This window comes from Triticum dicoccoides, chromosome 6A (assembly GCF_002162155.2).
Source record: "Triticum dicoccoides isolate Atlit2015 ecotype Zavitan chromosome 6A, WEW_v2.0, whole genome shotgun sequence".
In the NCBI taxonomy this organism is placed as follows: domain Eukaryota; kingdom Viridiplantae; phylum Streptophyta; class Magnoliopsida; order Poales; family Poaceae; genus Triticum; species Triticum dicoccoides.
Window position 1 is genome coordinate 573,862,595 of NC_041390.1, and position 13,140 is coordinate 573,875,734.

The 13,140-nt window shown below is 43.2% G+C and overlaps 3 protein-coding genes across 3 annotated transcripts; 2 read left to right on the forward strand and 1 right to left on the reverse strand.

Moving 5' to 3' along the window:
* Positions 1-6: 6 nt before the first annotated feature.
* On the forward strand, positions 7-4,039 carry LOC119318072. The gene is made up of 5 exons (XM_037592583.1): positions 7-1,677; positions 1,894-2,003; positions 2,079-2,438; positions 2,553-3,096; positions 3,429-4,039. The coding sequence occupies exons 1-4, from the start codon at positions 1,449-1,451 to the stop codon at positions 3,090-3,092; spliced, it is 1,239 nt and encodes a 412-aa protein (XP_037448480.1). The 5' UTR covers positions 7-1,448; the 3' UTR covers positions 3,093-3,096; positions 3,429-4,039.
* Positions 4,040-4,131: 92 nt separating this feature from the next.
* Positions 4,132-5,824, reverse strand: LOC119316002. Its single transcript, XM_037590411.1, has 4 exons — positions 5,791-5,824; positions 5,104-5,600; positions 4,925-5,014; positions 4,132-4,366 (listed from the first exon to the last, which is right to left on the reverse strand). The coding sequence occupies exons 1-4, from the start codon at positions 5,822-5,824 to the stop codon at positions 4,289-4,291; spliced, it is 699 nt and encodes a 232-aa protein (XP_037446308.1). The 3' UTR covers positions 4,132-4,288.
* A 103-nt stretch (positions 5,825-5,927) lies between these two features.
* LOC119318073 (transcription factor TFIIIB component B'' homolog) lies at positions 5,928-10,837 on the forward strand. The gene is made up of 11 exons (XM_037592584.1): positions 5,928-7,144; positions 7,240-7,346; positions 7,434-7,474; positions 7,816-7,999; positions 8,276-8,420; positions 8,511-8,626; positions 8,729-8,862; positions 9,315-9,483; positions 9,597-9,741; positions 9,830-9,945; positions 10,045-10,837. The coding sequence occupies exons 1-11, from the start codon at positions 6,877-6,879 to the stop codon at positions 10,183-10,185; spliced, it is 1,566 nt and encodes a 521-aa protein (XP_037448481.1). The 5' UTR covers positions 5,928-6,876; the 3' UTR covers positions 10,186-10,837.
* The last annotated feature ends 2,303 nt before the right edge of the window (positions 10,838-13,140 follow it).

Here is a 13,140-nt window from a genome sequence, read left to right on the forward strand (position 1 = left end):
AGAGTTATTTCTTCATGTTTGGTTCGAACATTTCACGCTAGTGGAGAACTCATGGCATGTACTGTACGCAATGTAATCATGATCCACTTTAGCCTTGTTGTATTATGGTTGGTTGGAGAGTGGAGGCATGCCGAAGTATACCATGTCTTGGTGTGTTCTTTCTATCTTAGCTTTGGTCTTGTCCATCTTTTGTATCATCGATACTTAGGGCATATGTACAATGGTTCTATCTTAGGAGTGTCATGTAGGATAAATGCTGGGGTGAAGGGGAGAGAGAAATCATAAGTAAATGCTTGTCTTTTTTTATTTAAGAGATGATCTGTTAACATGTCTCACCATGTTTTTAGGAACAACTAGCTATTGAAGATAAGACTAAAAGATAATCCATTAAACTTTTTTTTTGACATCTCTAAATTACATGCTAGATTTAAGATATCTTATCAACCATTGTACGTTGCCCTTACCTCCTCTCGGTTATGACGAGTCAGACGGATTGTAATGTAAGCTGCGGAATTAGTAGCGTGGTGGCATCTTTTAACAAATTGTATTAATCGGTGATGCGGTAAGCACTCGTGTAAAGAAATCAGATTGCTGGCTTTGTAAGCACCGGCCAAATACGAGTAAGCATTTTAAATACTGTTATTATCTTATTATTCACATGAAGTCATCCTGTACGTTTATGGTAATCTTGCTCTATTTTCTATCTTTGTTTGTTTCATTCTGCTTGCTTTTTTCCAACTAACCTTGCTTTCCGACTCCACAGGCGAAGATAAGAATGCGAGCAAAGTGAACGCATGGAAGGGATGGCAAAACCCCCTCAAGATCGAAAGAGTTTCCATTAAAAAAAATCATAAGATCCAAAAAAGGGTTCCACTATCAAGGGACAACGGACCAAACAACAAAACAGAGCGTCCAAATGTGCAGAACATAATAAGCTAAACTAAAATTCAAAAGGTAAAAGTTCTAGCAAACCAAGTTTTTTGGTACAACGCTGCCTCATCTAACCTAGCATAGCAGCACGAAACTAAAGTTTTCCGTTTCTTTCTGCATTAACTATGTGGCAAAGACAAGAGATGATGATTTTTAGATGCCAGTAAGAACAGCTCTGGCATGAAAGCAAGCTAAATGATAGAAGAAGTTGTGAAACGAGCAAAAGTCAAAACAGCCGGCCTATGCTGCCCCCCTTCCCAATTCCCATCCACCGTTCCTAATGCCCACCCGCCGGTGTAAACAAGGCCTGATGATTTTACTAGTGCCCTCCAGTTTTGATTGTGCTACTACCTGCCCTGTTCACGTCACCGGTGCGGCCACGGCGAGCACCAGCGCCAGCCTTCCGGTTGATCCCGGACGCAACGCAGCCTCAGCAGTCCCCCTCCAGCTCTGATGATCTCTACCTACACTGAGTGGTAGCCTCGGAGCCAGAGAGACCTGTGGCAGATGCGCTCGCCATGGGCAAGAAAGCCGGTGATGCTGAGCAGGCTGGACGCCTCCCTGAGACGTCAACCAGCAACGGCGCCGCGGTTCGTCGATGCACCGCTCAAGTGGGCGCGGCTCTCAGCGCTAAGTGTGTCGTCGCGTTGGTCCTCGGTGTCGTCGTCTTCCTCTCGGCCTTCTTCATGCTCCTTCAATTCCGATCACCGGGGAACAGCGTGCCTGATGCCCCCGGCACACTCATCGGTAAGGACGGCTTCTTCAGCACCAGGTTTCAGCCATGATCAGCTATCTCCAGCCATGCGTACCTTCCAAAGCTCCATGTCTTCGATAGGAACTATGCCATGAATCTAAATATACAGTAAAATACTAGAACCCCCTTCAGTAATCAACCATAGTCAACAATCTGCTACAGCAGTCAGCAGTTCCCATGTTTTGACGACAAAACATTCACTTCTCCAGATGAAATTCAGGCTGGTTTCATCTTGTTGAAGCCACTTGCGCAACTCACTCCACATGCCGCCGAGCTACAACAAGAGATAAACCGTCAAATTGGAGTCCCCAACACTACGGTATGCTACCACTACCAACCCCAATTCAAGCCACTCGAGAAGATTTACTGAATGCTGACCGAGACAATTCTGCAGGTTTCCGTCTCTATGCAGGCATTATTCCTGAGTTTCACTGCTGTAGAATTTGATGTTCTTCCTGACCCAATAAACACCTCCATAAGTGCACGATCCATGCATGCATTGAGGAAAAACTTGATCCAGCTTACACTTCAGCAGCTGAATTTATCGCTGACACCATCGGTCTTCGGATATCCATTGTGCGTACAGATGATGGGGTTCCCAGGAGGGATCACAATAGAATTAGAACCCCTACAGGATGATTCCATTCTACAAGTTGCACAGCCTATTTTCAATGTAACGCTTGACATGAGCATTCGCCAGTTGAGGGGACTGATTGAGGAAATGAAGGAGGATCTTGGGCATTTACTGGATGAGGTACCATATGAGCTCCCCCCTTTCTATATCTCATATGGTTTTTTCTTCTTCTTCTGATTAACATCTTTCCTAGAAGATCTTGACATAAAGTGACAACATGCTACCTACATGCAGGACATATACATAGATCTGACAAATAAGAATGGCTCAACGATTGCCCCACCAGTTATAGTCCAAGTTTCCCTCTCCCCAGATGACGGCGTTTACGAAGAAATGGGGAGGCTGAAACAGCTAGCTGAAATCATCACAGAATCAAGTTCAATGAACCTTGGCCTAGACCCATCGGTTTTTGGTAGAATCAAGGATCTCAAGTTGGCTCCGCGTCTGCAAGCCCTCGTTCCGTCATTTGCTCCTAGCTCATCTCCAACGCAAATGTCATCCACTTCCATGCCTCCGTATTCACAGCCAATGTCATCCCCTTCCATGCCTCCATATTCACAGCCAAGTAGAACCAATCTTTGTGCACATTGTTCATGCCCTGCTTGGATGAAACTAAATGCAACCAATTCACGTCGCATGTTAATGCGACTTCCTCCAATGACAATCTCTCTTCAATTACCAACACAGCGTCATAGCGGGAATGGACCTGGGCACAAGCAAAGTGGCAATGCAGTGGCAGCACCAACCTCCATTGCACCATCATCCCAACCATAGTAAGGTAAAAATAAATTGTGTATGGGTTTACCAATGTAGTCATTAAATCATTTGATATATTTGGGACTAATATGTATCTTGCTAATAATAATATACTATAGAATACGCCACTGCAGTTCATCTCTTACCTTACCGCTGTTAGTTATAATAGAAAGAATAAACAACGCCTTTACCTAACCTTTTAAAAAAATTAAAAAGAAAATGCATGATATAAACAAAGATGGTCTGAATTTTGTTTCCATGTTGAATTTTCTCCAGGTACTTGTACGGTCATGATATATACACTCATGAAGGTATACTGGTCTGAATTTTGTTTTTATGTTGAATTTTCTCCAGGTACTTGTGCAGTCGAGCAAGATTCAAGTTCCAATTTGAATTCAACAAAAGCAGGCCTCCCAGCCTCGGGCAGATCAGAATTTGCATGTTAAGACTACTTTGCAGCTTATATTACAGTGCAACACTTCGATAACATATCGCGAGTTGCACCAAGGTTGGGAATTTGGGATGTAGCAACTCTATGCTTAAACTAACGTCCTATTTTGTAAGAAATCTAGGCCAAGTTTAATTATAAACTTATACTCACATGAAATCTGGATAAATCCCAGGGTCCATGTATAGTAGAATTAGCAGGTTACAGCTACAAAAGTGGCTGCCCACCATATGTTCCTAAAGACATGTTCTTAGTTGTTTATCTGTTCAGTAACCATTTTTTCCCCAGGCAGCTCATGCATTTGCATACACCAGACATTGCTCTTATCTCCAAGAGCCCCTTGGATATTGATTTACTGGCCTGAATCTTGCTTATGAGTCGGATGTTCTGTAAATGCTCCTTGCATAAAGTTTTTCACTTGTTAACAAGAGAAAACCAACAATTGTAAGTTTTGCAACTGTATTTTCTTGTGGCATGGCTGACTATCAGCTAAACATGTATACCCGCCCCCCGACACACACACAGAGAAAATAACATTTTAGATCTTTCTCGTGTTTTGGATGTTTCTCTGTATGAATTCGATATTGAGAAGACATGCGTAAACCAAACTAAATGTATAAAAAATAAGTTAAGCAATTGAAAATCATGGTTTACAACTTACAACAAAGGAAAATAACACCAATCGTCATATCACCTATTGCCACTCTTACAGCTGCAGCTCTAAATGCAAAGCTGACGATTGAACTTTTGAAGTACAATTATATCCTTACTGATCAAACACGCTGGATACTTTCTTTTGCATGAGCTCCACAGTTAGCCGGGGAGACAGCCTCGGAAGTATTTCCTGTAATATGAGTAGTCACATTTACGTCAGTTCATGTTATTCCAAACAATGAAGCCTGTAGAATAATAAAACACCAAGGGGGTAACTCTCACAAATAATGCATCATCACAAATTCACAATGATTGAAATATCTATCAGATACCAATAAGGAATGGTCTTTAGGCGAGCTGGAAAGTAGGAGAGAATTCCTTGTCTTCACCATCGGATTATCTTTAAAAAAAATTGCTGATTTGTCTGGAGTGATCTTATTATAAGCGGGTGCACGTCAAGGCACAAATGCGTGGTAAGCCTCTATCAAGTTTGTGCTGGCCAAACATATCCTGATATGATTAATAGTTCTTCATCGAACAACGAAGCTATGATTTTATTATTTGTGGCGATTATACCAACTACAGTGAACCAGCGAAGCATAACCTCTGTCTGCTTTCGTTCATCGAATTGAGACATTGATATAGCCACATGTTGGATACTGGTATCATAATTTGGCTCTGTGCAAGCTTGCATTGCGTAGCTGAAAACATGGCAGAAAGGGTAAGTCGCGAGCGGATCAATGGGTACCTCGGTGCCGTCGGGGAGCACCTTGGCCAGCACCGGGATCTCGTACTGGTACAGCCGCTCCCACTCCGGGTTCGTCGTGATGTCCCTCTCCTGATCGAATCAGTCCAGCATCCCCAAAGTAAGCATCCATCCATCTCCGCACGAGAAAGAGATTACGAAGTGGTTCTGGCTTTGCTTGCCTGGAGCTCGAGGGAGGCGAGGGAGTAGGGGGTGCCGGCGAGCAGGACGGCGGCGTGGAGCTTCTCCTTGAGGCCGTCGCAGAGGCAGCACCCGGGCTTGGTGTAGAGCACCAGCCTCCGCGGCGCCGCGGGCGAGCTCGACGCCTCCCCCGCCGCCGCGGCGCAGAGGAGGCGGGACGCGGCGGCGGCGGCAGGGCGGGCGCGCGGCGCCACCATGCGGACCGCCGCGGCGCGCGGGAGCAGCGCGGATAGCGCCGCCGCCATGCCGGTTATCGTTCCGGTGGGCAGGCTCGCTGGGGTGGGTGCTCGGCGGCTCGGTCCGTCGCTGACTGACGACGACGAGGAGGAGGGGGCGCGGATGAGGCGCACGGCGGCACGGGCCGCGGCCGCAAGTGACCGGTTAATGGCCCACTGCAGATGACCATGATGATGGGCCAGAGGCCTTATGGAGCTACTTTTTGCGACGGGCCAGAAGCGTCGCTGCTCCAGACGACGCCCTAGCCACGACTTTCTGCTAAAAAAAAAAAACTTCCTCTTCCGCTCGCCGCCGCGGCTCCCCCTCCGCGCGCCGCCGGTACGACCGCCCCTGCGGCGCCCCACCTCCCCTCCCGCGTCGCGTTCATCTCTCCTCACCCGCCTAGGTTACTCCTCGGTCGAGCGGCCCCGCCCCCACGTCGCTCCCTCAACTGCTTCCCTCTCCCATCTGCTGGTTTCCCGGCATGCTTTAGCGCCACTCACTGGCCGCCGCCGTCCTTGCGTCACGGGTGCAGATTTGGTTGCAATCTACTTATGTTTCCTGATATTCGATCTGGTAAGTTTCTGCTCGCGTTTTCCTGACTCGTATACACATGGATGAAATGGAACTAGGAATAGTGTGGAAGTGGCTCCGATGCTGGGCTTCGGCAGCATGCTAATTTAGTCGATGTGGTGGATGGATTATGTTCCCTGGTTAGATTTACTTTCTCTCTGTATGCACGCAAATTTAGGTTCATAATAGGATGGCGTGAAGATAGGTGCAGTGAAGAGCACGCTGTCTGCATTTCTAATTTTGGGTGCCACATGTTCTTCTTTTGGATGGGTTAATAATCAGAATTTCCATCCTTTTCTTTTATAGTAGAACCCGAGAACTATCGAATGCTTTGGTTGTTCTATACTAGATTTCAAATAGTATCTGAGGACTTGGAAGGATGGATCACTTGGTTTGTTTTTCTTTGAGGGGGCAGGCAGTTGTACTGCCAATGCATTTCAGAGGAGAAGTAAATAATGTTTAGTTACATAGAAAGGGATTAGAGCACCCATGAGCCACAAATAAATGGAAAAGAAAGCGGCTAGTCGGAACCGGCTGGTGGTGCTATTGTTGCAAGGATAGTACTTTGATGTTATTTCCACACGGTAGCTGGAGTAGCAGTGAGGAGGAGCATGGGCTGCTCTCTCATGGAGGCTCTCATAGAAGATAGTATTGACCTTTTGTGTTAGTAAGTAGTTTGTGACAAATATAAATCTGGAATTTGACCTCAATATAACTAGAATTGGCCCCACACATTGTTGTGCTAAATCTATGGTTGGTTTTTAATTTATGAAGGCCAAATATTGAAGGGAAAATATTGTTTCTGAAGGTACTTTTCTTAATATTGAAGGGCATAGTGGTGTATTGTTCAGCTCAAATATTAAGTAGGGCACTGTCCTCAATTGCCAGATACGAATAGTTAGAAAACTAATTGTGTCTAAAGTAGATAGCTCAATATTTGCCCCAGTGAAAAACCAGGAGCTTGCATGTGGTGCCCCACGAGCAGCCACCACTACATTATTGCTTGCTTCTCCTCCAGCATGGCCTTTTTGGTATGGGTTAGTTTGGCAAATTTCTCTAATCACTCTCGCATGTTTCGAAGGATTTCCAACAGATCAGAACTGCCTGAGAAGAAGCAGCAGAAAAATAAAAGTGAAGTATCATCACCTGGTCGTAAGAGAGCCATGAAAGATAAATTGACAGAACGGACTGACAAGAAGCTTACTCACAGAATTCGTCAAAAAAGAACAAAAGGTATCTGGCTAAAATAACAACGGCGCCCAGATATCCAAGCATCGATTGTACATGATATGAGCTCTTATTATCTTTTGTATTTTTGGCCTTTGTAGTTTCAGAAGTCAAAACTTTACTGGAAAAACCTGATCATCAGATAGCACACATGAAGCTAAGTGTGATGCATCTCAGATTGTTACAAGAGGCCAGAGAGCGTATTAAGGTGAGCTGGGTTGAGACGCAGCTGGTGGTTCTGTTTTTGAAACATTATTGTGCTACTGTTTCATGATTTTGTTTTGACTTTTCCTAGAGTAAAACAATTCTGTCAGGACCATCATCCTCTAATCAAAGGTGTGCTCTCTTTTTTCACTTCAAATATTCATGCATGGATATTAGCTCTATCTCGTGTTTAACTGCCATTTCTTATTTTCTATCCAGATATTTTTACCTAAAGTGTTGTAAAAATAACCAGTCATTGACAATAATGCTACAGACTGACTTGCAAGCTTTTTATTTCATCATGGAGATACTTCCCTGTTTCAAATAGATTATTTGAACTAGGCATTGCTGCGGCAGCTGTTTATTCTAGCATCTAAATTTGTCTTCTTATATTGATGGGCTGGTATACTCCTTCAATCACAGTTTGTACTGACATTTCCTATGTCATGTTCTTTGTCGATGTCTTTTCACAGCAACTCCCAGTTTGGAGATACCAACAGTTTTGATCCTTTTGAAGAGAACTATGAAGAGAACTATGACAATGACAGAAGAGAGAACCACGTGCTAGAAAATGCAACCAAACTGAATTACCATTCCTACATGAACAAACAAACACGGGCCAAATGGTCGAAATCTGACACTGACTTATTTTACCAGGTATTTACTCCCTCCGTTCCTAAATATTTGTCTTTCTAGAGATTTCAACAAGTGACTAAATACGAAGCAAAGTGAGTGAATCTACACTCTAAAATATGTCTACATACATCCGTATGTTGTAGTCCATTTGAAATGTTAGAAAGACAAATATTTGGGAACGGAGGGAGTAGATATCAACTACTCAGGCAACTACTTTCATGTTGGATATACCTTTTTCTTGTTGATGTTTTGGCTTGCCTATTGGAAACTTCAACCTTTTTATCTGTTCTTGTCCAGGGTCTTCAACAATTTGGTAGTGATTTTGCAATGATACAGCAACTATTCCCAGATAAGTCCCGTGATCAGGTGCGGCAGAAGTTTAAAACTGAGGAGAAAAAACATCCAATGCAAGTCCACGATGCTATACTTCATCGCTCAAGAGGTTAGCAATTGCTTTACAAGTGGTCCTGCCAATATGTCTGATTTGTGATTTTTCTTAACTTGATGCTTCTGTTTTTCCAACTTTACACAGATACTTTGTATTTAAAACAAGTAATCAAACAGCTCAACATCGAAGATCTGCAGAGGGGCATGAGCAGTACACATAAACAAGAGGTTGCATCAATTGAAGGAGACACTGGAAATGAGGTTTCTTTTTTCCTTGATGAAACTAACACACGCAGTGTTTAATACTGAATCTATTTCATTGACATTCTTTCTCTCTTCTTCTGTTTTAAGCATGTGTTGCAGGATTTCATCGAGGAGGTAGAGAATGGTTCAAATTGGTCAGATAAAGAGCTGGGCACGCGCCAATCTGAGGTCAGAGAGGGGGAGCATGTTTCTGGGAATGCTGATGATGACCTGGATCTGGATGTTTTTGATTGGTACTAGGACGATAATCATGATGAAAATCAGGCAAAAACGTTACGAGGTCTCGTTATTCTGCCGATGTACTAAGGACATGTGTCCTGTCTCAGATATGTTTGCTCACGGGGTTACCGAGTTATGGATGCAAATATAATAGTACAGTTGTTAGGCCGAATACAAGCTTATTTTGCTTTTGCCTTTACAATGTACTGAACAGAGCGTCAGGGTAGCTGACTGATTTGCAAAATAGCCAGTCATTGACAATGCAGACTGATTTGCAAGCTATTTTTATCATGGAGATGCTTTACTGATTCAAATAGGTCATTTGAACTTGGCATTGCTGCTGCAGTTGTTTGTTCTAGCATATAAATTTGTATTCTTATATTTAATGGGCTGATATACTGCTTCAATCACATTTTCTACTGATTTTTCACATGTCCTGTTCTTTGTTGATATCTTTTCACATCAGCTCCCAATTTGGAGGTACCGACACTTTTGATCCTTTTGGAGAGAACTATGACAATGACAGAATAGAGAACCACGTGCTAGAAAACGCAACCAAACTGAATTACTATTCCTACATGAACAAACAAACACGGGCCAAATGGTCGAAATCTGACACTGACTTGTTTTACCAGGTATTTAGATATCAACTACTCGGGCAACTTTTTTCATGTTGAATATATCTTTTGCGTGCTGACGTTTTGGCTTGCCTATGGGAAACTTCAACCTTTTATCTGTTCTTGTCCAGGGTCTTCAACAATTTGGTAGCAATTTTGCAATGATACAGCAACTATTCCCTGATAAGTCCCGTGATCAGGTGCGGCAAAAGTTTAAAACTGAGGAGAAAAAACATCCAATGCAAGTCCACGATGCTATACTTCATCGCTCAAGAGGTTAGCAATTGCTTTACAAGTGGTCCTGCCAATGTCTGATTTGTGATTTTTCTTAACTTGATGCTTCTGTTTTTACAACTTTACACAGATACTTTGTATTTGAAACAAGTAATCAAACAGCTCAACATCGAAGATCTGCAGAGGGGCATGAACAGTGCACAGAAACAAGAGGTTGGATCAATTGAAGGAGACACTGGAAATGAGGTTTCTTTTTTCCTTTCTGAAACTAACACACACAGTGTTTAATACTGAATCTATTTCATTGGCATTCTTTCTCTATTCTTCTGTAAGCATGTTTTGCAGGATTTCATCGAGGAGGAAGAGAATGGTTCAAATTGGTCAGATAAAGAGCTGGGCACACGCCAATCTGAGGCCAGAGAAGGGGAGCATGTTTCTGGGAATGCTGATGATGACCTGGATCTGGATGTTTTTGACTGGTACTAGGATGATAATCATGATGAAAATCAGGCAAAAACGATACGGGTCTCGTTATTCTGCCAATGTGCTAAGGACATGTCCTGTCTCAGATATGTTTGCTCACGGGATTACCGAGTTACGGATGCAAATAAAATAGTACAGTTGTTAGGCCGAATACAATCTTATTTTGCTTTTGCCTTTACAATGTACTCCCTCTGTAAAGAAATATAAGAGCATTTAAATCACTAAGGTAGTGATCAAAATGTTCTTATATTTCTTTACAAAGGTAGAACTGAACAGAGCGTCAGCGTCAGCGTAGCGTAGCAACACCATATTCGCTCTGTAGTAGTCACAGGAACAGGCTGCCAGCCATATTTTGCAGTCTGGAGGTACTAAATTTGGAATCTGTTGGTAGCATATCAGCCATCACATATGCAAGGTTCTGCCGAACACATATGTATGTGAGGATATGTAGATACTTTACTTATCTACTCCCTCCGTCCCACAATGTAAGATGTTTTTGCAAGCTGTTTTAGCTTGTAAAAACGTCTTATATTATGGGACGGATGGAGTACTGCATATCTCATGCAGTCTGGGAGTTCCACTGCTAACAAGTCACAAAGTGTAGCCTTCTGCTAGGGCATCATGTGTAAACATCTTGTATTGTGAGTGTGTTGTAAAGTACTGCTGAAAATACACATTTTCCCGCTGCATAAATCTGGCCTACTCTCCTACGTTTCCCTCAGCGAAGAACTCGGCGCCGGGTAGGCAAGATAGTGAACCAAATATTTCAGGCGGTTGCCAGAAGAAACATCAACGATCCATTAAAATGAAGAGCAAGACGTCTGCTAACAGGGACTGGAGGCAGACCAGGTCGTCCATATTCAGTATGTGTGCTCCCTGTCTGGAACATTAATCTTTGATGTAGAGAAGAGAATATATTGTGCGAAGACGCGTTTTCTGCCGCGAAAAAGATATATCACTGTGACGAGACGCTACGTAAGTGATATCGACGCATCCTCTTTATTTTTCTGCAATGTTTTTCCTAATCCTCCTGTGATGCTAACGGAGCATCCACGCGTCATGCATAACAGTCTGTCATGCGATGTCTACCGATTCTGAAGCACTGGTGGTGAGACCGACTGATGTTGACTGAGAAATGCACTCCTCAGCACCACACTTTGATTGTGATATAAAGGAAAGGGATCGGCGATGAAAGCTACTGAAAGGCCAACGTTATTGTGCACCTAATCTACCGTCTGCGGTTGCTGGCTACTCCGTATATGGCACGCACATGTTGGCATTGTGGGGCTTCTTTGTCTTATGCAGAAAATCGGCCGATTCTCAGCACCAACTTGCAGATGAAAACCAACACCGATTTTATTGTCATCAGAAATTCAGAAGATGTATGGAGTGAAGTGATCTTTGCCGTTGACGAATCCTCGACTAGAACTAGCGATCCTTCACCGTGTGAATATTGATCTGCAGTAATCACTAGCATTTGAGACCATTCGGTATTTGGGAGCAGCGAATGTGTTCAAGAAATAAACGCATATGGGTCCAGGTATTCTTTTGCACTTGTGTTGACTGTACGTTGTGTTCGCCTGTAAACCATCGTGGTTTGATAATCCATAACATCTTTTCACAAAATACATTGTGTAGATGGTGCACTAGTGCTAGAAATTTAATTATGTATTTTGGTGATTCAGTTAGAGCAACGGATGCAGATCTTACTTTCACTATCTTCCTTTGAGGTTACAGAATATATGCCTGCACCTGTCCATCGGCTGTTAAGCACTAGTAACAACTTCCCGCGAGGAAGTGCGACATAGATATATAGTGGCTCCAGTGCTCGAACAAAGATGCAGGTAATGCACCAAATTTTTTTACTTACTTAGAACGAGGCCCCTTTTTACCGGAATCTTTTGGTGCTACACTGAGGTCTCCTAAGTGTTCGATCTGTGCTATTTTTTTCAACTCGGAAATGAATTCGTGAGAAGATAGCCACCAACCAGTGAGGATAGTCAAGGGGGGATTAGACATGAGTTAAATTTCCAGTGTGGTAATTCCATGGATACAGCGGTTGTCCTCCTCCTCTTTTTTGTGACAGTTGTAAAGCTGAATCCATCTTTATATGTAAGAAAAGGTACTTACTGAATTGCTATTTGGATAGGCTATAGATATTTTCGTCGTATCAAAAGGGTCAGCTACTTTATTTCATTTTCTTGGAGCTATCCACAATATAGCTGTTCGTATCTCATACCTTTGCAGCAACATCTCTATTCGTAAAGCATATGCATAATCCTCAAAGTTTCTTGTTTTGGGTTGAACACTGTTGTCGACCGATGGTTTATCCTAGTCTAACATTCCCCGGATTCTGGATTAGGCGGGTGCCCTGAAGAAACTAAACCTTTTTCGAAGATCGTTGAGGGTACCGCGTACGTGTTTTTCTTGAGCAGAAAGTTCCTTTGACATACAGAAAAGTTTAGCTGCCTAGAGATCAGCTTGCCAATTACCACGACAGGTAAAAAAAGAGCATTTAGCATCGTAATATCACTGAAGCTTGCAGGCAGGATAAGCCAGGCAGGTTACCATGTCCCCCCTCCACACCCACACATGCACGAGTTAGAAAATAACACAAGATCCATCACCCAAAAGCGAATAATAACAATAAGAGGGTGTTTGGATACTCTCTAGTCATGTGACTAGTAGTAGTCAGACTAGAAGTTTTTAGTCAGGCCCTGTTTAGAAGGTGACTACTACTAGTCAGCATTAAATGTCTCGGTATTAAATGTCCCTTGTGCAACACCAATTAGAGGAGAGAGGGGGGGACTTTAGTCAGTAAAAGTCAGGGGTGTTTGAAGGTTTACTGACTAAAGGTGACTACTACTAGTCTCTAGTCAGTAAAAGTTGGGGGTGGGGTGACTAGGGACTAAACTAGTTTTAGTCACCCACTAGTCAGGGGCGTTTGGAGGTTTACTG